Source organism: Sinocyclocheilus anshuiensis, unplaced genomic scaffold, assembly GCF_001515605.1.
Source record: "Sinocyclocheilus anshuiensis isolate Anshui unplaced genomic scaffold, SAMN03320099.WGS_v1.1 scaffold267, whole genome shotgun sequence".
NCBI lineage: Eukaryota > Metazoa > Chordata > Actinopteri > Cypriniformes > Cyprinidae > Sinocyclocheilus > Sinocyclocheilus anshuiensis.
In genome coordinates, this window is record NW_015552637.1 from 2,188,904 (window position 1) to 2,216,483 (window position 27,580).

Below are 27,580 nucleotides of genomic sequence, written 5' to 3' on the forward strand. Positions count from 1 at the left end.
TGTCAAATAAAAATAAAGAAAATAAGAATAATCTATCTAACTACAAGCAACAGCACAAATAAATACAATAGAGTAAAAAAACAAATAAAATAAGCCGTGATATTCAGTTTTTTTTAAGTAGATCTAACATTAGTTTTTAGGTACAGAAATTGAATAAAGTAATTAAATGTAAAATAGCATTGCATATTTTACTGTACAAATTAAAGATTAATCTTTATTAAAGTTACAAAAGCTATTCAATCAAGAGCAGCGAGTGATTTCTTTGTTGTTGCTTTTTTATTAATATTCAGAAAGTGCTGTCACTTTAAGAGAATGCACTGATCCAGTGCACTGATACAGCACGTTCAGCCGGCTATGTCTGCTATAGGATACTTACCAAGACGGGCATTTTGACATAATTTTTGTGTGAATTTGTCCATTTAAACAATACTTCAGAGAGATTAATATTTGCGCGCGTTCTGAGGTGCGGGTTTGCGCGCTTCGGATGAACACACGCACAAATCTTCTCACTGCGCGCGCAAGCTCGCGTCCTCTGGCTGAGACTGTCTCTTAAATGTTTAAACTGGCAAAGCTTAAATGAGTTTAGCTTAAAAACAGATATCAACGTGTGCTGTTCAGGTCTCACCTGTGCGCTATCAGCACCCGGGTGATGATGGAATAAATGCTTATATTCCAGCATACGGCAGTCGCATTGAACAAGAGTGAATGGTTTGTCCACGTTTTTTTTTTTTTGTTGTAATGTATTGGGAAGCCAGAATGCGCATCCATCAACAGAAACATATTAGCCGAACCCTGTTTGTTTTACTTGTTATTTATAGCAAACCATATTACAGATGCGTTGTCAGATTTAAGTTGAACCGCGGTCCTAGTGCGTGCCGAACCGTGTGTGGAGAACCGTACGGTTCGATTTTTTCCCGCGAACCGTTCCACCCCTACCATCCACACAAAAATATCCCAACCTGAATCAACCTGAAGAGCATCCCAACCTGAATCACCCTCTGATTAAAACAACCATTTGAATATGCTTTACAAAATATGTTAAACTGTAACAAGGCCTCATGTTACCAAATTACAGTCTGTATCAAAATACTCAACAAAAATCTGAAATAAAGTCAACATTAAATCTAAACTAACTCTAGGTATTTTCTTAATAATAAATAAACATTATATATATTAAAAACCATTAAATTTTTGTTTTAAAAGAGTCTCAATCTTGCTTGGCTTCTGTATTTAATTAAAATGTAATAACATTCTCCACCTCTGAAATTATGTTACTTTTCTGCTAATGTCACATAAACAGCATCGGTGGGTAAAATAATCCTGATTAATAGCCCAATAGCATTTAAGCAGCATTTTATCTTACATTCATGTCTGATATACTTTAACATTGTACTAGTAAACTTGTTTGCAAATGCTACTTGGGTATGATGTCTGGATATAGCTTGTTTTGGGTTATACCCATCTAAGCATAATATATGTATTATTACTTTAGACAAAGTCGAATAGTCATTGGTAGCTGAAGATTTAAAGCATCAAGTTCAAAGATTTCTATAGTTATAGTACAGGTGGTTTTCAAAAGCAGTGCTACTGAACATACAAGGACCATAAGGTTGACAGCTGATTTCCACCATGCTCCTTTTTTGGATCAAATATACCCCTGACATTTGAACTGTTAAAACAGCAATCCTCAGACCTCGGCCCACATGAACACCTAACGCCCCTCTGCCACCTCTCCTTCTCTTCTTCCTCTTCCCTCTGTCTGTCCCATTCCTCCTATACTGCACATACGATGTGATTAAGCTTCTGTTAAGCCAGGCATAATCTCTAGAAGCTCTGGCTATTTAATTCTTGCTGTGCCAGCTTAGAGCAGTCATGGAGCCTGGCAAGGGGTGTGTGCAGGCATGCAGGCACACAGACAGGCACTTTGGCTGTCACAGTCAGTGCATGAAGCAGTCTCGCACTCCCATGGTGACAACAGGGCCTTTTACATGGACACATGCAGTTTGCTAACCATGGGCTTTGAAACAGGCATGTTTCAAATATAGGCTACCAAAACGCACATACAGATGTTTAAAGATGGGCACAAGCACACATCTAGAGATGCATGCATGTGCATAGCCAGCCAGCCTCTTGCAGTCAAGTGATGAAGCAGACTGACAAGCTTGTTAGTATTCATTTTGACAATTTGTGGAACCCATGTATGCAGTACGGGTTATCTAGGGCAATCCGGATGGATGCTGGATGTCTATAGGTGGGCTAGGATGAGACTAGGATCACCTCAACTCTACATCCATTGCCTTGGGGTTAGGGTTTCCAACTACAGCTTTCCTGAAATATAAAATAAACAGAGTTTCTGAATTGCTGAATCACCTACATGTTTGCAACATTTAAAATTTTTATAATTGGCAAAAGCAGCCCCAAAAGACAGCTGGAAATTTGCATAAGATGGTGCCCAACCTGATGGCAAACGTTAGACTGACTTTATGCATGAGTTGTCTTTGGACAAGACCAGTGTTCTCATTGTTAATTAACCACTAAAACTGTTTAAAAAGTTACGTTAATTGAAATAAAGCTGAAATAAAATAAAACCTAAAAATTAGATAACAAAAATAACCCCCAATTATTATTTTTTTGTATTAATTACTCACCCGCATGTTGTTCCAAACTCGTAAGTAGGCCTGTCGCAATAATCAATATATCGACTTATCGCGCAATATGTACATGACCTCAATAATTTTTGGTGACGCAATATATCGGCCATTATATTTACTTGAAAATTAATGTCACCATGTTTTGTACATTCCACTTGCGCCGGAGTCTTTTGCAGCTTCTCGTACATAACGTGGTGTAGTCATGAGGTGCTAGTTCAAATTTAAAAGATGCTTCTACAAAAAAAAAGTTTCATCTGCAGATATGGCCTTGTTTAGGGATCTGACGGACATCTGACTGCCAAGTAGTGATTGAGTTTTTCAGAAATAGTGTGCACCCTTAATTTACAGAGAAAAGAAGGTCAGGGAAAAATCTGTAGATGGAAAAATCTCCATACAAGTTCTTTGTGCAGTTTTCTTTTTTTCTACATGTTACTTTGCACTTTTTGATTGAAAATGTTTATTTACTATTTATTCAGGTTTTTTAAGGTATCTAATATTTTGATAATTTCCATGATCTAAATATTCTTAAAAATTAAAGTTTTGTTGTCATTTGGAAGTGTGTAGGCCTTCTTGCATTATTATGCTGTTACATTATGATTATATATTCAGTGGCATAAAATGGTCTTTAAAATGACAATAATATCGCAATTATTTCTGGGGCAATATATCGCACAACAAAAAGTTGTTATCATGACAGGCCTACTCATAAGACCTTTGTTCATCTCCAGAACTCAAATTAAGATATTTTTGACGAAATCTGAGAGCTTTCTGACCCTTCATAGACAGCAAAGCAACTAAAATGTATAAGGCCCAGAAAGTTAGCAAGGACATCGTTAAAATAGTCCATGTGACATCAGTGGTTCAACCATAATGTTAAGAAGCTACTATAATACTTTGTGCACAAAGAAAACAAAAATAACTTTATTTAAACAATTTCTCCTCTTCCATGTCTGTCTCTGCCACTTGTTAACGAGAGTACCACGACGCATGTGTGTGGCACTGCTGACGCAGGAGCCGGTGTTCTGATGTAAAACCCTGATGTGCTGCGAACCTATGTGTCATGGTACTCTCTTGAACGCACAGCGGAGATTGACATGTAAGAGAAGAAATTGTTGAATAAAGTCATTGTTTTTGTGCACAAAAAGTATTCTCGTAGCTTCATAACATTACGGTTGAACCACTGATGTCACATGTACTATTTTATGGCTGTCCTTACTACCTTTCTGGGCCTTGAATGTTTCCATTGCATTGCTGTCTATGAAGGGTCAGAAAGCGCTCAGATTTCATCAAAAATATTTTAAATTGTGTTCTGATGATGAACGAAGGTCTTACAGGTAGGCCTGTCGCAATAATCAATATATCGACTTATCGCGCAATATATGTACATGACCTCAATAATTTTTGGTGACGCAATATATCGCCCATTATATTTACATAAAAATTAATGTCACCATGTTTTGTACATTCCACTTGCGCCTGTATCTTTTGCAGCTTCTCGTACATAACGTGGTGTAGTTGGTGCTAGTTCAAATTTAAAAAATGCTTCTACAAAAAAAAGTTTCTTCTGCAGATATGGCTGTGTTTAGGGATCTGTGTCTTTGTGCATACGGACATCTGACTGCTAAGTAGTGATTGCTTTTTTCAGCAATAGCGTGCACCCTTAATTTACAGAGAAAATAAGGTCAGGGAAAAATCTGTAGATGGAAAAATCTCCATACAAGTTCTTTGTGCAGTTTTCTTTTTTTCTACATGTTACTTTGCACTTTTTGATTGAAAATGTTTATTTACTATTTATTCAGGTTTTTTAAGGTATCTAATATTTTGATAATTTCCATGATCTAAATATTCTTAAAAATTAAAGTTTTGTTGTCATTTGGAAGTGTGTAGGCCTTCTTGCATTATTATGCTGTTACATTATGATTATATATTCAGTGGCATAAAATGGTCTTTAAAATGACAATAATATCGTTTATCACAATTATTTCTAGGGATGCGCCGATCCGATATTCATATCGGGTATCGGCTCCGATAGTGCCATTTTTCTCGGATTGGGTATCGGTCAGAGAGAGCCGATCCAAATCCGAGAATTGTATTTATGTATTTTTTCCCGATTGTGCGAATTAATTTGCAGTTTTTAACACGAAGCGCTTACAATGTGCGCACATTGTAGGCGCTTTGTGCTCACAGACTGTCAACCCTCTACATTGCGAGTAAATCACTGCTAAATCTAAATCTAAACTAAATCTTCACTCTGGGTGACTAAATGATGTCTAATATTAGCCAATGGCTAATAAATTCTCAGATTTTACTCGCCACGGTATCGGAGGCAAAAAAGGCGGATCGGAGCATCCCTAATTATTTCTGGGGCAATATATCGCACAACAAAAAGTTATCGTGACAGGCCTACTTACAGGTTTGGAACGACATGAGGGTGAGTAATTAATGACAGAATTTTCATTTTTGGGTAAACTATCCTTTTAAATGAAAATTAGAATGTTGACTTGGTAACTACAGAAATAAAATAAGTTCAAGTTGAAGTACTTAAATTACTAAAACTGAAAAAATAAATAAAAATAAAGCTAAATATTATAAATACTGTATATTACAAAACTTTATCTATAATAAAAATGGAATGAAAAAACCCTATTATATAAACATAGTACCATATAAACTCCAAAATATCACTGAACAACACAACACGTCTTAAAAGTTTCTCCATTTACAAAGCTGTAAGAGTATTCAAGTGCTAGTTCACCCAAAAATAAAAATTCTATAATGACGATAAAGATATCATTTTAAAAATAGTTCTAAAACGAAATGAATAGTCCATACCTCGATGATAACAATAACATAAAAATTTTTTTTCTGTTAATGAATGATAAATACATGGACAGCCAATCAGAATCCATTCTGCTTTAAAGAGCTCAAGCAGGTGACATATCTGCAGTGTGTGCTTATTATAAACAGATTGTTATATTATGAGTTGATGTGGACGCTAATATAATTATCTTACTAGGTATAAACGGGCCTTTCCTCACCATGATGATAAGGTCCAATGTTTTGACTTTTTAAGTATCTTCTTTTGTGTTCCACAAAAGAAAGTAAGTCAAATGAGTTTAGAACGACATAAAGGTGAGTAAATGACAAAATCTTCATTTTCGTTGAATTATCCCTTTAAATTGTGGTTCAAATGTGTTGCCCGGGACTACTGTCACCCCATCACGTGATACCAACTGATGCTACATCCTGACATAATTACAGAATAAGCGCTAAACAACTAATCAACACTGGTGCAACAGACTAAAATAAAACTGTTTGGCATGTTCTCAGTTGCTCCTGATTTCCTTCCTTCTCCTCTTTTCTCCTTTCATCTCTTCCCCCAGTCCTGACCCACTTTCATCTCCCTTTGAAGAGAGAGTGACCCAGCAATGTCCCTGATGAGGATCCTATACTGTTCTGCCCCGCACTACCCCCACGTCACCGTATCCATAGAGACATGGGCCATGTAAATACATCCCATATTCCATGACATACAAGCCTATTGAGTGCTGCCATGCCATCCCTAAAGTCTGTGTACGATAGAGGAAGAGCAAGTGAGATTTACAACTTATTCACAAAGCTCTGGCCATAATAAATGCAATTTTCTCTCATTAGTTCACTGATTGTGAGGTAAAGCATGCCACACACAAGTATGAATTAAAACAAAGTATCTAAATGTAAAAACAAGCATTTTTTTTGACAATGCCCTACAGTGACAGTTGTTGGGCCTAGGCCTGTCGCAATAATCAATATATTAACTTATCGTGCAATATATGTACATGACCTCAATAATTTTTGGTGACGCAATATATCGCCCATTATATTTACTTAAAAATTCATGTCACCATGCTTTGTACATTCCACTTGCGCCTGTGTCTTTTGCAGCTTCTCGTACATAACGTGGTGTAGTCATGAGGTGCTAGTCCAAATTTAAAAAATGCTTCTACAAAAAAAAGTTTCATCTGCAGATATGGCCTTGTTTAGGGATCTGTGCCTTTGTGCATACGGACATCTGACTGCTAAGTAGTGATTGTGTTTTTCAGCAATAGTGTGCACCCTTAATTTACAGAGAAAAGGTGGTCAGGGAAAAATCTGTAGATGGAAAAATCTCCATACAAGTTCTTTGTGCATTTTTCTTTTTTCCTACTTTGCACTTTTTGTTAGAAAATGTTTATTTACTATTTATTCAGCTTTTTTAAGGTATCTAATATTTTGATACTTAATTTCCATGATCTAAATATTCTTAAAAATTAAAAGTGTGTAGGCCTTCTTGCATTATTATGCTTACATTATGATTATATATTCAGTGGCATAAAATGGTCTTTAAAATGGCAATAATATCACTTATCGCAATTATTTCTGGGGCAATATATCGCACAACAAAAAGTTGTTATCGTGACAGGTCTAGTTGGGCCATCACAGAGTTGATCAAGAAAGCTTAACTTCTAACTTCTAGTCTGCAGTAAATGCAGTAGTAAACCTGATACCATGGTGAATTCAATCACAACACCGGGGTGTAACAGTATAAAACATGGACGTCATCACAAAAATAACTATTATAACTAAGCTAAAGCTACATATAGCCTAGCTCAAATTACCAAGTTCATCAAGCTCCTATCCAAACTGGCGTTTTGCAATTCAACTAGTACCTGCCTAGAGATACATGATAAATAATGTGAGGAAGTTGACCTGGGGAAATTCAGGTGTAGGGCTGCATGTGTCTCTCACACATACTCAAAATAAACAGCAAGATTCTCCAACATACACTAAGGCTACGTCCACACGAAGCCAGAGCTTTCCCTATCCGATCTTTTTTTTTCTCCTCATCTCAAGAAATATCTGCGTCCACACGAAACCAACACAAAACGATGTAGTATACATGCCAGACCAGCTTGTGGCGCTGTAATTCTGCCACAGAGATACACTGAAAACGGAGAAGACTTGGACTATACCCATAAACCTTGCGCGAGGTATACAAACGAACATGGAAAAATACATGTATTAATCTGTGTTAATGTTAGTTAATAAAAAGACAATCGTTCAGTGTTTGTTCATGTTTTTGTTGCTGTTACGTGACGTAGCGGTGTCTGACTAGGTGCAAGACGTGGACTGATGACGTCATCGTTTCAGAAAATATACGGATTCGCTGTCCACACAAAAACGCAAGGGCGGCGTTTTCAGATTTATCCACTCTGGGACCCGGTTTAAAAAAATATTTTCATCGTTTCATCGTCTGGACGAAACGCCTATACCAGGGGTGTCAAACTCAGTTCCTGGAGGGCCGGAGCCCCGCAGAGTTTAGATTCAACTCTAATTAAACACACCTGATCCAGATAATCATGTCCTTCAGACTTATTTGTAAACTACAGGGTTTGTGTGTTGGAGCAGTGTTGGAGCTAAACTGTGCAGGGCTGCGGCCCTCCAGGAACTGAGTTTGACACCTGTGGCCTATACGATACAAAATGTATGCGTAAATTATACAGCTAAACGCGTCTCCGTGTGGACGGGGCCTAAGACGCCTCGTGTTCAGTAAGGCTGCATTTATTACATCAAAAAATAATGTAAACTATAATATTGTGAAAGAATATTACAATTTATTACTGCGATGGTAAAGTTGAAATTTCAGCCATTATTCCAGTCTTCAGGGTCACATGATCCTTAAGAAATCATTCTAATACGCTGATTTGGTGAAACATTTCATATTATTATCAGTGATGAAACAGTTGTGTTTGAAATAGAAATCTTGTGTAACAATGTAAAAGTCTTTACTGTTAATTGCCCTATAAATTGGTGGTCAATTTATATGTAATGGCCAGTGGCTGATAAATTATAATGCAATTTAATAACAGCAGATAAGATGTGTATAAAATCAGTTATTTATTTTCAACATCTTTTCAAAATTCAATAAAACCTTTTGAATACAATGTTTGACTTTGAGGCGGATACTAGACTACATCAATTGGCCAATCAGTCACAGTTATTGGCTGATCATTTTGAATATAATCCAAATAACCTGACCAGTGGATTGTACATCAGTCTATCAACGCTGTGAGTTTAGGCTAGTATGTTGTCTCCTTTCTAAACTAGATGACAGCAAAGGTGGTAATGAAAATTTAAGATTTATTTTGACCTGTTACTGACTTGATGGGTATGAATAGGTTGAAATGTACAGAAGCTGGAGTTGAGGCCTAGCATATAACAAATGCTATATCTTAAGCAAAGGTGCTGCTCATGCAGAAGATGCTGGTTCGAATCAAACATCCGGTTCCAACTCTCCATCTATAAAATATATAGACATATAATCATATAGTATATAATTAAACTCACAATAGCAGACTAGAAATTATAGTACATCCCAACAGTTATAAAAGTTAAAAGTTGACTTTCTCACTCTCTCTCTCTGACACACATACACACATCCATCTTTACACCTTTCCTTTTAGTCTTTCGACTGAATAGGAGATCCATTTATCTTGATTTATCGAGATCTCTTCTCTCCCAGTTTATTCTAACACCCTTTTACCTTTCCCGTCTTCCAGACTCGCTCCTCCATACGTTTAAACTCATTCACCATCTCTCTCTCCATTTCAGAGATGCGTTAAGCAGGTCAGCAAGGCAGGGATGCTGAGAGGTAAAAAAGATCACCACGAAGATGAGCAACTCCCTCTTATCGCACACATGCACAGAGGATGTTAAAACACACATGCATTCTGACCAGACTCACACATGCATCACAATAACTTTATTTCTCCACACAAAGCAAACTGAAAGCTTCGATTACAGCAAAAAGGTCTAGCTTTTACAGGTTTGCTTCCACAACTACTGTTCTTGGATGGTTCTCTTCTGAACATTAAAGTATATGAAGGGACCCATGTATGTTGTCGGAAAACTTTTGTGGATGTCTACTCCGATCATCTGAAGAAGTGTGAATACAAAATGTGTGTGCAAAACTTGCCAGGGAGTTGCTAAGGCATTATAAACCATTTTTAGCATGTTGCCATCTTCTAAGGTGTTCTGAGTTGTTGCTATTGCACTGCTAGGTGCATACTTGCAGGCCCGAGTCAAAAGAGTCCCCACAAGTCTCTATGGCTTTGTTCATACAATGCAGGGGAAATCTGATTTTATTTATCTTAAACCTGATTTTTTTTAAATGACTATTGAAAATGCACGCCATACATGGCCATACACCATTAATCATGTTCTACAAATAATTAGCTTAACTCTATAGTACCTTGAATGTCTAGATGGAAAACACATCATCTGGTCAATGAAGTGCATTGCTGAAACTTACAGGGTTTCTGGGCTCAAACACTGACCAAGACTGCAGCGTGTAGAGGTGGGGACTAGACCAGAATGACTCACTCACACACTCACACACACATTACTGCTGCTAAGGGGTGCACCTCAGCAAGGCAGGCTACTCTTTGATATTGGCATGCAGTGGTCAAGAAAGAGTGGACAGACAGTAAAGGACATAAGCACTGAAACTCTCCCTACATGAAAAAATGTCCACATCACAACCTGCACCAAGCCAGACTGAGAAAAAGTATCATCCATACTGTTGCAAAAGAGATTATAAGTTGGTCTTGGATACAAGAGATGTCCTGTGTGATTTCCGTAAGAGTACCATCCGTGCTTTTATGATCTAACTTTCCATTTCTCCATACCTCCATCAAGTCACCAACACCTGGCTAAATTACAGCTACTAGCCTCTCTCGTACCCTAGGTATCCACCAAGCCAGTTCAACATCTACAAAGCCACTGTGTGCTTTTCATTACCAATTTATGAGCCAATGGGAAGCTGGAAGAAAACTACATTAGGAAGGCACAGGCGGCAACAGCTTATGGAAGGAAGCTGGGAGAAAGCCAGCTAAGATGCTCTTGACCGGAAGTCTGCTCGTGTGCCCTTTTTTATGGGTGGCGAACTTTATTTTTTTGCCAAAACGCAGGGTCACAAAGACCTGAATTAACTTATGGTCCTGCAATGTTACTATGAACTGTAAGGTTGAATCTAAAAACATAAAAAATCAATCCATCACTCATGTGGTTAGCAAATGACACCATGAGAGATCCATTCAACTTATGCTGACAACTCATGAATCACGTTAAAATGAGTCTATATTAGGGTTGGGCCGATAGACGATGCCATCGTCCATCGCCGATGGCTGACAGACATCACGATGTTGAGCCGGCATCGTGATCCCCCCGCAATCCGCCGCATCCCAATACTGTGTTCGGAAACAAAATTACGTGTATACGGAACACCTAAAGGGAATAAATACGAGATGGGAGGAAAATATATATTTCAATATTTTCTTTCACAGTTATATCATTGGGTAATTATACTACATATATATTTCGAGCATCAGGGAGCCGCTATTATACCTGGCATTGAAACTGTGCTTTTGAATGCACAATCGCTTTTTAGTTTCACTTTCTCTTTCGAGATTCGCGATCACACGTACTCTGTTTATGGAGTGGCAGTACTACTTACCACACATTTTACAAGATTAGATGTTTGTCAGTGGTGCTGAGGATCTGCAAATCATTCGCCATCGTCCTCACTCATCTCTCCTTACTCTGTTTATGTGGTAAGTGAAATTTTATGTACTGTAATGTAACAGGCAACCGTTACACCGTGTCTACACCGCAACAGCTAAAGTCTGTCTACACTGGGCGCGACAAAGCGACCGTTGAAAATCATTAGAAATTTGTGTCAGCACATCATAATAGAACGCGGTGGCAGTATTTTGTCGCGCCGCGCCACTCGCGTCCGGTGTAGACGTGGTGTTAGGAATAGTTATTTGTTTTCCGTGCCTTATAAGGAGTGACGCTTCGGGCACACCCCCTAACTCCAACGCCAATCCCCCCCTCCGATGATGTCATCGTCCATCGCGATGTTTCACTGCAGACATCGTCCGATGCCAATTTTGTTGACGTCGCCCAACCCTAGTCTATATAATTCCCAAAACTGTCCAATTAAACTTGTACACACACTGGTTTTGCAGCCTATGTAGGACTGGCTCATGTCTATGTGATTTTTTTTTTTTTAATTCAATAATGACATTTACTACCAAATGGACAGGTCACCAAACTGACAACACTTAGAGGTTGAATGAGTTTGCCGAATTGGTGGGAAATGGCTTTAACTACGATCCCTTACAAGACAAAGCAATTAACGTTTAAGATGGAGGCTGTAAACACTGCTCCATTTCCCGATGCAATTTCCCTGTAATGCCTCAATTTGATATGTAAATGAATTACGTTTCTGTGGATCTCCTCAAATGAACCTATTTCTGGTCTTCGATTCAAGTCAATTAAAAAACTTGACCCAGGTCACCAAACCCTTTGCCCAGCTGGCAGTTTAGATGGTGAAGAGCAACAGGAGCAAGTCTGTACTCAAAAAATTCAAGATGTGAAGAACTTACAAAACACTTACAAAAACAGCCTCGGCAATCTCAGTGGAGAACGCACTTCAGTATAAACGGTTTTCATCCACAGAGCCACATGTTGACCCCACACGCAAGCCATGCTTTAGAGGAAAGCTTGTTAGGACATCCACATCCAAATCGATGTGTTAGGCTATATGCCATCTGATGAGTGAAGGGATTTGTCCTGATAAAGTAAGGGCAAAGTCACACAGGGACAGACGGACTGAAATACTGATAGGGAGGTGGGCTATGGGGAAAAAAAACGCACTTTTCTACTATAGCTTTCATCATGAGTTTACAGAACGAAGAGTAAGAAGGGCCTAAATGCAGGTTAATATGCTCAAACAAGTCTATATAAACTGTGTATTTGTAAGAGCGTGTGTGTTCTCTCCTTCCAGAGCTATCAAATTTAGTAGTAGGCCTATGTTGCGAGATGAATGGGGAATACTGCCTCAGGTGTAGGCCTGTCGCAATAATCAATATATCGACTTATCGCACAATATATGTAGCCTACATGACCTCAATAATTTTTGGTGACGCAATATATCGCCCATTATATTTACTTAAATTAATGCCACCATGTTTTTTGCATTGCACTTGCACCTGTGTCTTTTGTAGCTTCTCGTACATAACGTGGTGTAGTAATGAGGTGCTAGTTCACATTTAAAAAATGCTTCTACAAAAAAAGTTTCATCATGTTTTTTGCATTCCATTTGCGCCTGTGTATTTTGCAGCTTCTCGTACATAACATGGTGTAGACATGAGGTGCTAGTTCAAATTTAAAAAATGCTTCTACAAAAAAAGTTTCATCTGCAGATATGGCCTTGTTTAGGGATCTGTGCCTTTGTGCATATGGACATCTGACTGCTAAGTAGTGATTGTGTTTTTCAGATACAGTATTTTTCAATAGTGTGCACCCTTAATTTACAAAGAAAAAAGGTCAGGGAAAAATCTGTAGATGGAAAAATCTCCATACAAGTTCTTTGTGCAGTTTTCTTTTTTTCTACTTGTTACTTTGCACTTTTTGTTAGAAAATGTTTATTTACTATTTATTCAGGTTTTTTAAGGTATCTAATATTTTGATACTTAATTTCTATTATCTAAATATTCTTAAAAATTAAAAGTTTGTTGTCATTTGGAAGTGTGCAGGCCTTCTTGCATTATTATGCTGTTACATTATGATTATATATCCAGTGGCATAAAATGGTATTTAAAATGACAATAATATCGCTCATCGCAATTATTTCTGGTGCAATATATCACACAACAAAAAGTTGTTATTGTGACAGGCCTACTCAGGTGGTCTTCGAAAAGACTAACTAGCTTGTGTCCATCCCAGTTTGATTTATGTCAGCTACAAGAAATGAATGGCAACTACAATCCTGTCTAGGATGATCTCGCAGAATACACATCTGAAAGTTGTTTATGTTATACAAAGTACAGTATATTGTGTCCATTTGAGGCAACATGGTAAAATTTGAGTTTGAGGCTTGATGTAGATCTAAAGTTTAAAAGTTAAGAGAACGAGCCATGCAAGACCTTGCAAAATACCTAATATTACAAGTAAATCACTGGCTATCTCTTTAAATGGAATGAGTTTTCAATACAAATGCTTTTTGGCGGCAAAAAAGCCCCCTTTAAAATAACCCCACAGTACGTTTACAGTCGTTGCAATATTTCGTACAATGAAGTTAGTTAGTCTATTCAGAGCCCCGTGTCACTCTGCCACGGACACCAAAAGAAATCCAAAAACAGAGCTTGTCACACATTAAAAAGAAATAATGTGGCCAAAAAAACAAAAAGAAACTAGAGAGGGTTGATTCATTCATGCTCAAGAGCACAAAAAAAGCATGTAAAATTTTAAATGATTCTGGAAAGGGAGATAAAAGAGTCACTATTTTAAGGGACAGGTGGCTGGCTCCTGCATTTCAACAAAGTACTGTGCATCAAAAAAAGATGTCTCAAAAGAGACAATCTCCTATCATGCATCTCTTTTTTTCCCACCTCAAAGCAGCCTAAATCCAAGATTCATCTACAATCCAAATGATTGCACCCATTTTTGGTTCTGAAAAATTACCAAAGCATCAATCCTAACGAACACAGTGACAATAATATGCGTGTTTAAACCATTCCTAAAGGTGACAACGTCTAAGGATGCAGTATAAAGGCTGATCGAGATGGCAACATGCAAAAGAAGAGCAGAAGTGTGTCCATTTTGAACCGGCATTGCTACTTCAGCACCACAGCAGAAGCCTTGCAGAAAACGCTATGGAGATGAGGGGTGTAGGCATAGCCAGATTTATCCACACACTGGGTAAATGGGCCACATCCAAATGTATTACAGAAGTGGATTGTAATAAGAATCAGCCATATATTTCCCTCCAAGCATCACGATTGTGCACGTATGAACATTATAAGGAAAATTGTAACGTCACCCTATATATTAAGATCATTGGAATAAAGTCGCGCTTTTATTCACAAAAAAATGACATAGCACGGTCATATGTTTTGTTAAACGGTAAATACGTTAACCAATGCGTTAAAAAACAACCAGATATCTGTCAAATTTCGATAGCTTTCAGGCATTCTGTGCACAAGATTTGCATCCCATGCAACACCGCAGTTTTGCATTAATGTAATTGTGGCCGAGCTGATGCTCTGGGATTTTTTATATCTCTCTCTTTTTTTTTTTTTTTAAACAGCCATTACATGACGACTGGGTGTCTAAAACAAACGTGATGGGCTAACCTGACTCATTAATCTGAGTAATGAAAAGCGATAATCGAAAGATGCGAAGAAAGACATTGAAGGTCTCGTAATCGAACATGCTCATGGGTGCATGGTTGCAAACGCGAGTCATGCAATGGATTTGACTGATGCTTATTTTGTATATATCGCACAGAATTAGCTGTTTAATACTCGAAATGGTTGAAAAGAGATCGGGGAACATATATTGCACGGTTTTAATCATTGCAAATCACATCCACTGACAAGCAAGCAGCCTGGCTGCCACGAGCTGAGCCGCTGCTCTCTGGATGGCACAGGAGGATAACGTTTAAATACCTGCTCGTGGTCTTTTGCATCTGACCCAGTTTACATGAAGTAACAAACCGAATATGTTCCCACTCCCTCCCCAAAGCCCTGGCCTGTGCATCAGGCATCTTTGGGAACACGGTGTCTTGCGAGGAATAAGGAGGGAACAGGCTGAGAGCATCCGCGTAAAACAGACGATAGTAAGTTAGCGTTTTTGCGTGTTAAGAAACCAACTATAGTCTTACCTCAGCTTCGTGTCCAGCTTCCCGAAGCAGCCATTACCAGTATTCCCCCTCTACCGTCCGAACCTCCGCCACACAGGTAACGTTACCGGGGCGGACCGAAAAACCGGCAAAACGACCCCCCCTCCCCCCGAACCGCCACCCCTTCGGACGGGTTTCTGCGATCGTCTTCCGGAAAAAAGACGAAACGCGCAGGCTATCGTCTTGTCGTCGCTCTACAATCCCTCTTCAGCACATTTGTCTTTCTTTTCACAGTCCCCCAAAAGCACAAATGAGCGCGGCAGGAGCATCTTCAAACCCCAGCGCGGCCAACCGTCGATCCGGTGAGCAGCGGCACATGCAACCGTGACAACCGCCTCTCGGTGCTCCGCGTTAATCCGCCTCGACGTGGGAAAGAAATCGCTGGTAGTAGCGGTGGTGGTGGTGTGTGGGTCTCGGCGGCTAGCGCTCAGGCTAACCGCGATCACATCGCCCAGCAGCGGCAGTGTAGTAGCGCGTCGCTCGCGGTGGTTTGCAGCAGCAGCGAGGGGTGAGAAGAAGAGTGATTAAATAAAAAAAAAGGAAAAAGAAAGAAAAACGGATGAACTAAACCGGGGTTTCTTCGTCGCACCGCTACAATTAGCGATGTGCATTCACCAGGGACCCCCCCTCACTGCCGTTAATCTCGGATCTGCTCCGCGGCTGCTTGTCGCTTAGAGAGGGTCTGCACGGTAAAGCGCGTCCCCGCTACAAAGCGCGCTCGCCTCGGTGTGTGTGCAGTGTTCACAAAATGGCCGCCTAAACAAACCCTACAACGGGCTGTGCTCAGCGGCTGTTAGCGCGATTTGCCTCGGCATTTGCCTGTGCAGGGGAGGAAAACTATGCTTTTACGGGAAAGATGAGTTAGAAAACGCGCGCTGGAGTGTCTTTTTGGCCCGTTTCAAGCTATTAGAAAGTGATAGGTTGAAGCCCAGGCAAACGAACAATGCTGAGGCTGTGGAGATGTGAAGTAGATTACTTACAGAGCTAATCTGCGACCATAAATGGTTATGACTAAGAAAACTTTTTATCTTAATTTAGCTCAACGTTTATATTTCAGCACAACCGATGTGGGACAAGACAATGATGCGATGAAGTACTTGGGAAGTTTTTCCAAAATGTTGTTTTCGTATGTTATTACGTTAACAAGTTACATTTCCCCCCGGCCCCCCGCTCAAAAACAGTTTAAGACTGTTTGCTGGTTTCAATGGTTTTTAGAGATGTTTGGGGCTTTTTCAACTGGGCAGACCAGCTTGGTAAGAGGAGAACAGTTTAAACCAGCTAACACCAACAAACCAGTTTAAGCTATTATTTTTCTGCTGAAAAGTGCCCATGCGTCTCATTCAGTGTTGCCAACTGCTTTCAATTGAAAGTAGCTAAAACTGGTAGCTAAATGTCACTAGATGACATCACAATGGCAAATTCACTGATCTATATAAAGATGAACGTAGATCAGTGGGCAAAATGAGAACTTAGATAAGGTACCAAGCAGTTGCTGTATTTGTCCCTAAACTTTTGAAAGAAGTCTCAAAAGGGGCGGGGAAGTCGCTAAATCTAGCTACAAAGTAGCTAAATTGGCAACACTGGTCTCATTAACTTGAATATTTTTTAAATACTTTGAATGATACTAATCTCTCAATATTTTGGGCTTTACAAAGCACAACTTGCTGCAAAGTTCGGTTACAGGCTTCACGGGATCATAACCGATAAAACACGTGCTAAAGCATACCACCGCAAATAGTGTATATATAATTTATTTCTTGCATGAAACCACTTGTCTTTTTTTTTTTTTGCGATACACTTCAATTTGGTTAGTTATTTTATAGTGCTCAAATTAAAGTCACTAATGACACTACAGTTGATAAAACACGAAAGCATAAAAAAATATATATGTGTGTGTATATTATATATATACATATATGTATATATATATAGATACATATATGTATATATGTATATATATATATACATATATATACACATACATACATATATATATATATATATATATATATATATATATATATATATATATATATATATATATATATATATATATATATATATATATATATATATATATATATATATATATATATATATATATATATATATATATATATATATATATATATATATATATATATATATATATATATATATATATATATATATATATATATATATATATATATATATATATATATATATATATGTTGCATAGAGTCGCATCGTGAAAACGTCGCGCTCAAGTCTTCAGAATAGTGGGGTACTTCTTCAATAAAGTTTTATCGAGGGGGTCGTGCAGTGGATGTGAAACTGATTAAGTTAACCGAAGTCTTTATGTAGGCTACATCCTCTTTCATCATCATTACATGAATTCCTCATTGTTCCAGGCCGAGGACACCATTTAAAACAGTCTGAATGTGTCATGTGCCAATGCGATAAAAAGACAAGGTCACAAATGTGACTAACTCCCCCCCACGCAAGACATTCACACCAAACATATTTATAACATTTTAGGCGCATTGTAGGCTTTAAAATTCACACGTCTGTAAGATTTTTGTGGACAGAAAATAAAGTCTGTCATGAATTGACCCCTACGTCCCCTCTCTCTATTCTTTCTTCATGTGCGAGACCTACCGTAATTTATGACAAAACGAAAAAGTATATTTTTAAATTGGATATAAATGAATTGGGCCGCCAGGTCAACCTAGGTTACTAAAATAAAATGTAAACATGCAGGAAGTTCGTCATCAAATTCAAGGTGAAAGTTCATACCTTTACCGCTGGCAAAGATCGACGCCATCTAGTGGTGTACAAAAACACTACAGTGAGTTCAACAGCGTTGAGAACCCAAAACAATCTTCTCAGGTCAAGTATACTGTACTGTTAAAACGGTCTGTAAATATATTATTTTTTAAGAAATGAATACTTATATTGAGCAAGGATGCGTTCAACTGATCAAAAGTGACATTTAAAAGCATTTATAATGTTCTTTTTAACATTCTATTCATTAAATAATCCTGAAAAAAAGATGGCTGTTTCAAACACAAAAATATTAAGCAGAAAACCTTGTTTTCATCACTGGTAATAATAAGAAACGTTTCTTGAGGGCCAAATCACTATATTAGAATGATTTCTGAGGATCATGTGACACTGAAAACTGGAGTAATGATGCTGAAAATTCAGCTTTGCATCACAGGAATAACTTACGCTTTAAAATATATAAGAATAGAAGACAGTTATATACAATATTACTGTTTCACTGTATCTGTTGATAAAAAAAACACATCCTTGGTGAGCATATGAGACTTCTTTCAAACACAATAAAAATCTTACCAACTCTAAACTTTTGAACAGTACTGTAGAGAGAGAGCTGGGACCCCCTGTATGCATAGTGCAGAAAATTGTAAGGTTACATTTTAAGCCTGGGCACTAATAACATGCAAATGTGTCATATAAATGTATTGACATGCTTGTTTATGGTGCTTACATTGCTTTACTGTAGAGGTTATTAAGTGATAAAATCATCCAGGCATAAATCAGCAGAAGTCAGGTTGACGTTAACATTGTAACAGTTTTTCATTGCAGAAGAGAAATTAATTGAGGTAGGTTTTGTACCAGAAAGAATACAAAGCAACATTTTGTACTGCTTTACTAAAACGTATCAACATACTCAGTAACGATTCTTCAGTGTTTTATTAGCGGTCACTGCATGCACGAAAATTTTATTTTAAAATTGCATTTATTCAATAAGCTAGAATTAAATTTTTTCTGTAGAATATTATTCTATGAAGAGTTACCATGTGTCTTCTCCAGTTCCACACACCAGTTACCCTGATCATGGTAGCTCCTAAGCACTTTAACACCTGTCACACCACAACAACACATCTCCTCCAGCTCTCCCTGCTGGAAGACATGATAATAGCGGTGAAATACAGGGCCCTGACTCGTGTTCTCCAAGGGGCCGTTTGTGCTTTCACTCCCCGCTCCCTTGTTCTTATCCACATTACATTTTAAGTGCCATGGCACCAGGAGATCTTGGGAAAGGAAAGCTGTGCGGTTAGTATGGATGTGGATTCTGGGCCGTGTCACATTCTGCTCCTCTGTGCATTTCATGTCTGAACTCATTTTCCTACCATGCTCCTCCTGTTGGTTGAACATGTTTTCTTCTGTTTTAAGCTCATTGCTTCTCTCCACACTAGCTCCAGCTGTTCCTTCTTTCAGATATTTTGATTTCTGCTTGTTGTATTCCTGCTCCATGGCCCAAACGTAGATCAGAGCTCTTCCTCCCACCTTTAATAACCGAACCAGCTCTCTGACAGCAGCCTGTCTTCTCTCCTAAGAACACATGCACTTTGTTCAGCATCATGTACAGATTTGCATATTACTTTTTTTGCATTTATGTATTTAAAAAATGTTTTGATCCAAAGTGATTTATATTGCATTTAAGATGTACATTTTGTCAATTCACGCATTCCATGGACATTGGAACAATGATCTTGGCGTTGCTAGCACCATGCACAACTCTTGGAGAGAGAAGAACGCAGGAATCACATTTTTTGAGATTTTTATGCGATTAAAACGCTCATGTACTATGAAAATATTTAGGAGAAAAAACTATTTATTGAAAATAAACAGCAAAAACACCTCATTCACAACTTAAAGACATCAGACAGATAAATAACTGTCATGTGGAGGTAATAAGAAAGCCAGAGAGATATTATTATTCCTAAACACCAGAAAAACTAAAGATTACATTATCAAAGTAAAATGTATTAAAGTTTGTTAAACACACACTACTGTTTAAAAGTTTGGGGATTTTTTTAGTGTTTTTGAAAGAATTTGCATTTATTTGATAAAAATATTACAATTTAAAGGGGTCATATGATGCTATTTTAAAGATCATTATTTTGTGTATTTGGTGTCTCTTTTCTATTTTAATACATTTTAAAATATAACATTTATTTCTGTGATGGCAAAGCTGAATTTTTAGCAGCCATTATTCCAATCTCCAGTGTCACGTGATCTTTCAGAAATCATTTTCTGATTTGCTGCTCAAGAAACATTTCTTGTAATTATCAATGTCGAAAACAATTGCGAAGATTAATATTTTTGTGGAAACTATGATACATTGTTTTTTTTCAGAAAAAGGTTAAAAAGAACAATTTATTTGAAATTGAAATCTTTTGTAACAGATGTATTTACTGTCACATTTGATCAATTTAATGCTGAATCCTTGCTGAAAAAAGTATGAATTTATTTTAAAAAGACTTTTGAGCTATAGCCTTTGGACCAGAAAGCCAAACTTTATGTTAGTGGACCAAAGCACTGCTGCTCAATGTACAAATAAAGGGCTTATTTCTCTCACAGCATCAAAAAAAGGCATGTTTCATGTCACAAAGTAGGTGGAAAATGGTTGTGAAAACTAAATTATGACAGTTCTTGGACAAATAAAATTATTACAGTGCAGGTGGACTTCAGAGGAAGTTCAAATGTGACCCTGGACCACAAAACCAGTCATAAAGGTCAATTTTTTAAAATTGAGATTTATACATCATCTGAATAGAATAAATAAGAAGCAGAATAAATAAGCTTTCCATTGATGTATGTTTGTTAGGATAGGACAATATTTGGCTGAGATACAACTATTTGAAAATCTGGAATCTGAGGGTGCAAAAAAAAAAAATCAAAATATTGAGAAAATCGCCTTTAAAGTTGTCCAAATGAAGTCCTTAGCAATGCATATTACTAATCAAAAATTAAGTTTTGATATATGTTAGGAAATTTACAAAATATCTTCATGGAACATGATCTTTACTTAATATCCTAATGATTTTTGGCATAAAAGAAAAATTGATCATTTTGACCCATACAATGTATTTTTGTCTATTGCTACAAATATACCCGTGCTACTTAAAGCTGCAGTCCGTAACTTTTGGCACTCTAGCGGTTAATAAACAGAACCGAGTGCGTTGATGACGAATCACGGAGGTAGTGGGCTACTCCGCAGCGGCACCTACCCGAACCAGTCTAAAATAGTCAGAATATAAACACTTATTATAGGTGTATCGTAGTGATTCATGGTGTACTCGCTTATTATATACATTTTGTAAATTTTGAACACAAAAAAGTTATGCACGGCAGCTTTAAGATTGGTTTTGTGGTCCAGGGTCACAGATAATACTAAAATAAGTTTTTTTCCCCTTAATTACATAGTATGCTCACCTGTGTTGAGAAATGATGTATGACTGCAATAGAGATGCAGGCATCACAGCTGCCACTGCGCAGGGGGACAGACAGTGCATCTGACACAAATGCCTCATAACCCCGCTCAACGCAGATCTGCACTAGATTAGCACTGCGGTCGCAGCCCACCTACAAATGGACAGACAATAGGGGTTACATCCGAGTTCTCCCATTAGTGAAAGAGTTAAAGTAATGGAAATCATCATAATTGTAACTAATAACCATGACATGTCCGACCAAGTCCATCTTACTTCCTGGTAAACTCTGCTGTGGTATACTGTATTACTTACTGATATAACTTCAGGGTTGATCCCCAGGTATTTGCCATTGCCGCATCCGATGTCTGCCAGAATACTTCCAGGTGGCAGCGACAGTAGGAAATCTCGCACGTGGGGCCACGGTGAGTGTCGTGTGCTGCTGAAGTGGGAGGAAATCTCTTCATAGACCTGATGAACATACTGCTCCTCCAAACGACACGCATCGCCTTCAGCAACAGGCACAGTAGGTGGAGAAGACAGCAGCTGACTATCACACACAGACGGATAGGCTACAACAGGAAATAAAATGATTCTTGTCATGAATGCACATGATTTTTATATCTACAAAAATACACAAATGCACAGTGACCTTCATATATGTGACCCAGGACCACAAAACCAGTCTTAAGTCACTTGGGTATATTTGTAGCAATAGCCAAAAAAAAAAATTCTAAATTATCGATTTTTCTTTTATGCCAAAAATCATTAGGATATTAAGTAAAGATCATGTTCCATGAAGATATTTTGTAAATTTCTTACCGTAAATATATCAAAACTTAATTTTTGATTAGTAATATGCATTGCTAAGAACTTAATTTGGACAGCATTAAAGGCGATTTTCTCTGTATTAAGATTTTTTTGCACCCTCAGATTCCAGATTTTCAAATAGTTGTATCTCGGCCAAATATTGTCCTATCCTAACAAAACCTTCATATATGTGACCCAGGACCACAAAACCAGTCTTAAGTCACTTGGGTATATTTGTAGCAATAGCCAAAAAAAAAAATTCTAAATTATCGATTTTTCTTTTATGCCAAAAATCATTAGGATATTAAGTAAAGATCATGTTCCATGAAGATATTTTGTAAATTTCTTACCGTAAATATATCAAAACTTAATTTTTGATTAGTAATATGCATTGCTAAGAACTTAATTTGGACAGCATTAAAGGCGATTTTCTCTGTATTAAGATTTTTTTGCACCCTCAGATTCCAGATTTTCAAATAGTTGGATCTCGGCCAAATATTGTCCTATACTAACAAACTATATATCAATGGAAAGCTTATTTATTCAGCTTTCAGATTATGTATAAATCTAAAAAAAAAAGAGCCTTATGACTGGTTTTGTGGTCCAGGGTCACATATGTGATTTATATGTTTGTGCACTACTATGCAACGTTTGGGGTTGGTATGATTTTTTTTAAAATGTTTTTAAAAAAGTCTCTTATGTTTTTACCAAGGTTCTATATATTTGATCAGAAATAATGTAAAAACAGTAATACTGTGAAATGTAATTACAACTTAAAATAACTGAACTGTAATGGTAAAGCAGAATTTTCAGCAGCCATCACTTCAGTCTTCAGTGTCACATGATCCATTCAGAAATCATTCCAGTATGCTTATTTGTTGCTCATGAAACAATTCTTATTATCATCAATGTTAAAAACACTTGTGCTGCTTAATATATTTGTATAAACTGTGATATATTTTTGTCAGGATCCTTAAAGGGATAGTTCACCCAAAAATGAGAATTGTCATTAATTACTCACCCTCATGTCGTTCCAAACCCGTAAGACCTTTGTTCATCTTCGGAACACAAATTAAGATATTTTTAATGAAATCTGAGAGCTTTCTGACCCCGCATAGACAGCAAGGGAACTACCAGGTTCAAGGCCCAGAAAGGTAACTTCGATAAAATAGTCCATGTGACATCAGTGGTTCAACCGTAATTTTATGAAGCTACAAGAATACTTTTTGTGTGCAAAGTATTTATATATAAAGATTTTATTCAACAATTTCTTCTCTTCCAGGTCAGTTTCCACCACCATTCATGCATGCGTGTGCATTCCTCAGCTTGCAATCACACGTGTTGTGGTAGTCTCATGAATGCGCAGCAGAAAGTGACACAGATGAGAAGAATTGTTGAATAAAGTCGTTCTTTTTTGTTTTCTTTTTGCACAAAAAGTAATCTTGTTGCTTCATAAAATTACGGTTGAACCACTGATGTCACATGGACTATTTTAATGATGTCCTTACTACCTTTCTGGGCCTTGAACCTGGTAGTTGTGTTGCTGTCTATGGCAGAGTCAGAGAGCTCTTGGATTTCATCAAAATTTTCTTAATTTGTGTTCCGAAGATAAAGGTTTTACGGATTTGGAACGACATGAGGTTGAGTAATTACTGACAGAATTTTCATTTTTGGGTGAACTATCCCTTTAAAAATAACAGCAATTATTTAAAATAGAAATAAAATACAAACTTTGCTACTGTCACTTTTAATGCATCCTTGTTGAATAAAAGTACTAATGAAAAAATAAAAAATAAATCTTTCTCAGCCCAAACTCTTAAATGCTACTGTACTTAGAAATGACAAATATTTGCTTGCCTAAGCAAATACTTCACATACTCACCACAGTTGCAGGGTATATGTCTGATTTTGCGGAACGTCAGAGATGTCCTGGTACCACGACGTTTCAGGGTCAGATTACTCAAGTCAGAGGTCATGACCCCTGACCCTTCAACCTCCGACACTGGTACCACATCAAATTTCCGAGGTGTTATGCTGACATGAAACATACACAAAACATGTTCATCTCTCCCTAGAACAAAGGATTTATAATATAATATAATATAATATACTTTTGTACATATTGAATGATAATATTAATTAAATATTTATTATGATGAGAAACAAAATCAAGCAAAAATCCAAAGAACATATAGGTGTTTAGTGTTTGGTTGTCTGCACATATTTGTACATATATTTTATTTAATGTATATGTACAAAAAGATAATCCAGTTTCTCACCCGTGAGTCCACAGATAACGGCTCTTTCCTTTCATCACTAGCAGACTCCGCTCTGGCAGCACCACAGCGACAGAACGTCCGTCAGGATGTTTAAAGTCCATTACTGTCTATAGGAAAATAGCACGATGTTTATATTTATCCATATAAGTAAATCATGAGGTTCATTTTCCATCTCTATCTTTGTTTTGACCAAGGAAAATCGGATAATCAATAATGTTGCTGCACCATAACCAATCAATAAGGCTACAAACAGGTCTGGTGTAACAGAACACCTTGAGCCACTAATGTGTTTCATACAAACGTATGAAAAATGTAAACAAGCATATCCCCAAAAAGAAACATATTCCTGATAATCCATAATTACTGACATTTTAGCGCTTAATTTATTCATACCTTTGCTCCGAGGCTCAAGGAAAGGATGGGATCCTCAAAAGCAGAGTGAGTGTCCACATGAGGGGGAATCCCTGTACCAGACAATAACATTTAGTCCTATAAGCAGACATAAATCTCCCCTCAGCTGCACAAATACATGATGTACTACCTTGTCCACTTTGGTATTGGTTTACAGTGAGCTGGTCTGGAAGGACACTTATGTGGCCATCAGCCAAACATCTTTGTAATAAAGCATCACATTCCACCGGCAGGCCTGAAATGACAGGTGTCTATTCAATTTTAGAATTAATTAGACATATAATACTTAGATTAGGTGTAAATATATACACTACCATTCACATATTTGGAGAAAATGAATACTTTTATTAAGCAATTATGCATTATATTGATCAAAAAGAAACAGTAAAGACATTTAAATCTTAAAAATATTATTTTGAATAAATGCAGGGGTTTTTTGTTTTACTTTTTATTAATCAAAGAATCCTGAAACAAAAATGTATCATGTTTTCCACTAAAATATTAAGCAGCACAAATGTTTTCAACATTGACAATAATAAAACAAAAAATCAAGACTAGAGTAAATGGAGGCTAAAAATTCAGACATTACATTAATAAATTATATTTTAAAACATTAAAATAGATGTTGTTTTACATGTTATATTTTACAAATTACTGTTTTTCCTGTGTTTTTGTTAAGTAATAAGTGGGTATTAGAGACTTCTTTAAAAACATTTCAAAAACACTCACACATAGACATACATATCATCATAAAAAAAGTAATGCAAACAATGTGGAATTTTCATACTTACCACCTGGTAAGGGCTTGTCTTTGTCAATGTTATTATTATCGTACCGAAACTCATACCCATAATGCTTCACTCTTCTGTGTTTTAAAGCTTTCTGCACTGCAACACAAAAATAAACATTATTATTATTACTATTAAATAAGTTTATAGGTTTGCCTTCAGCAAATGAATATACGTCTGCTATATATGAATATGTGACAAAGAGGATTAAACAATGTAATGGATTTTTATTTTTTTTATTTTCTGATTTATAATAATTCTAACTGAGACTGTCAAGTATCTCTTACCTGTGACATCAGCAGTACGTGGCGTCCAATCAACAGCCTGTAGCAGCTGCAGCTCCTCCTCTGGAGACACAAAATCCTCCAACACTGACAGACCAGGAGGCAAAGCACAGGACACACTCAGGTCACTGTCCACTGACAAACAAAGTTGAGATCCATTAGAAACTCTTTGTTTTAAGGCTCATTGAATAGGATTATAAATATGACTCACGTGACACACCTTTCTCAACATAGCTGAAATAAAGCGTCACACTTTGATCGTGACACTGCAGTGCTCGTCCATTGAGGAGTGTATATGCATTCTGGCCTGCTTCAGTTGAAGAATATGTTACAAACGCATATGGTTTCGCTGGAGGGGTGAGGAGAGACTCGACAGTACCTCCCTCTTTAAGAACCTCCAGCAGTGACTCTCTGCTCACTCCATTCCCCAAACCTCCATTAGACACCACCAGATGCTACATAACAGACAATCATGAACATACACATCACTGACTGCTTTTATGAGCCATTTATGCAAAGCAATGAACTGCATGTTTCACCATTTGAAAGAATGGGGCATTTAAACATTTGGCAAACTTCACCAAGAGACTTGTTACTGTATGAGATATGCAGAAACATGCAACTTTTATCCATTATTAATTCACAGTTACTGATAGTGAAACTGGAAAAACCACAAATCACTTATATCTTTCATAACTGTTTACCGTCAATTGTATTGCATTCATTCACAAAAGAGTATGTAGTATGTATATTCAGTAGTATCTTATATAGTTATAGACTGTAATAAACGTATTTAGTATTCAGATACACAAACATGATGACATAGATAAACAGCAGTACTGGCTATTCAAACTCAACTATGTAATTTGATCGATCCATATTCTACTGACAATTCATCAAAAGAAGCTTCTTAAGTACCTTGGTGGGATGTGACGCTGTGCTTATGCCCTCGTGTTTCAATAATGTGTGACTGGCTTTAATCTGCCTTCGAAGCAGTTTTTTCTCCTCTTTAGTTCTTCTGACACTTCTTGTGCTGTCCATGCTGCTATCCATTGTGCAACCGCATATTTGGCCCCCTCACGCAAGATCTTCATACTTGGTTCCTAGAAGCGAAGGTTCCTGTTGTTTTTCCTGACATTTTAGTTCTGTTTCCATTCTGCGGCCACGATTTCTACACATAAAAACACGTATCTTTTAAAAAGAACGTGACAGAAAATTAATGTCTTTCTTTACGTTGTAAGACGTTAGGAATAATTTTGTGATTTTGATATGATAGCGATAACCAAAGTGACATTTGCATTTACTAAATGTTCACAGAGATTACATCAAACCATATCTACCACTTCATTTTCACAGGTCTTTTTAAA

The 27,580-nt window shown here is 37.2% G+C and overlaps 2 protein-coding genes across 5 annotated transcripts in view; both read right to left on the reverse strand.

Moving 5' to 3' along the window:
* LOC107666783 (dual specificity tyrosine-phosphorylation-regulated kinase 1B-like) overlaps nt 1-16,118 on the reverse strand; it is a 54,706-nt gene extending 38,588 nt beyond the window's left edge. Inside the window, exon 1 of the mRNA XM_016458221.1 lies at nt 15,400-16,118. The gene's annotated coding sequence lies outside the window, so the exon portion shown is untranslated. The remainder of the gene's footprint in view (nt 1-15,399) is intronic.
* Nucleotides 16,119-18,867: 2,749 nt separating this feature from the next.
* Nucleotides 18,868-27,362, reverse strand: LOC107666883 (alkylated DNA repair protein alkB homolog 8). 4 transcript variants are annotated; one of them, XM_016458396.1, is made up of 12 exons: nt 27,132-27,362; nt 26,434-26,668; nt 26,217-26,348; nt 25,933-26,028; nt 25,272-25,376; nt 25,124-25,194; nt 24,731-24,837; nt 24,334-24,485; nt 21,957-22,213; nt 21,646-21,795; nt 19,613-19,758; nt 18,868-19,552 (listed from the first exon to the last, which is right to left on the reverse strand). In XM_016458396.1, exons 1-12 carry the CDS (start codon nt 27,264-27,266, stop codon nt 19,207-19,209), a joined length of 1,932 nt encoding a protein of 643 aa, XP_016313882.1. In that variant the 5' UTR covers nt 27,267-27,362; the 3' UTR covers nt 18,868-19,206. The 4 variants fall into 4 exon arrangements, with proteins under 4 accessions (XP_016313882.1, XP_016313880.1, XP_016313881.1 ...); XM_016458394.1 differs by having other exon boundaries at nt 18,870-19,758; nt 26,217-26,300; nt 26,425-26,668; XM_016458395.1 differs by having other exon boundaries at nt 18,871-19,758; nt 26,217-26,300.
* Between the last annotated feature and the right edge of the window lie 218 nt (nt 27,363-27,580).

Coding starts and splice junctions, on each gene's coding strand:
- LOC107666883 (XM_016458393.1), bottom strand. CDS start 27,266: ATGGATAGCAGCATGGACAGCACAAGAAGTGTCAGAAGAACTAAAGAG. Junction 25,377..25,932: donor AGACAAGCCCTTACCAGGTG/GTAAGTATGAAA, acceptor CTGTCATTTCAG/GCCTGCCGGTGGAATGTGAT. Junction 21,796..21,956: donor TCAACCCTGAAGTTATATCA/GTAAGTAATACA, acceptor GTCCATTTGTAG/GTGGGCTGCGACCGCAGTGC.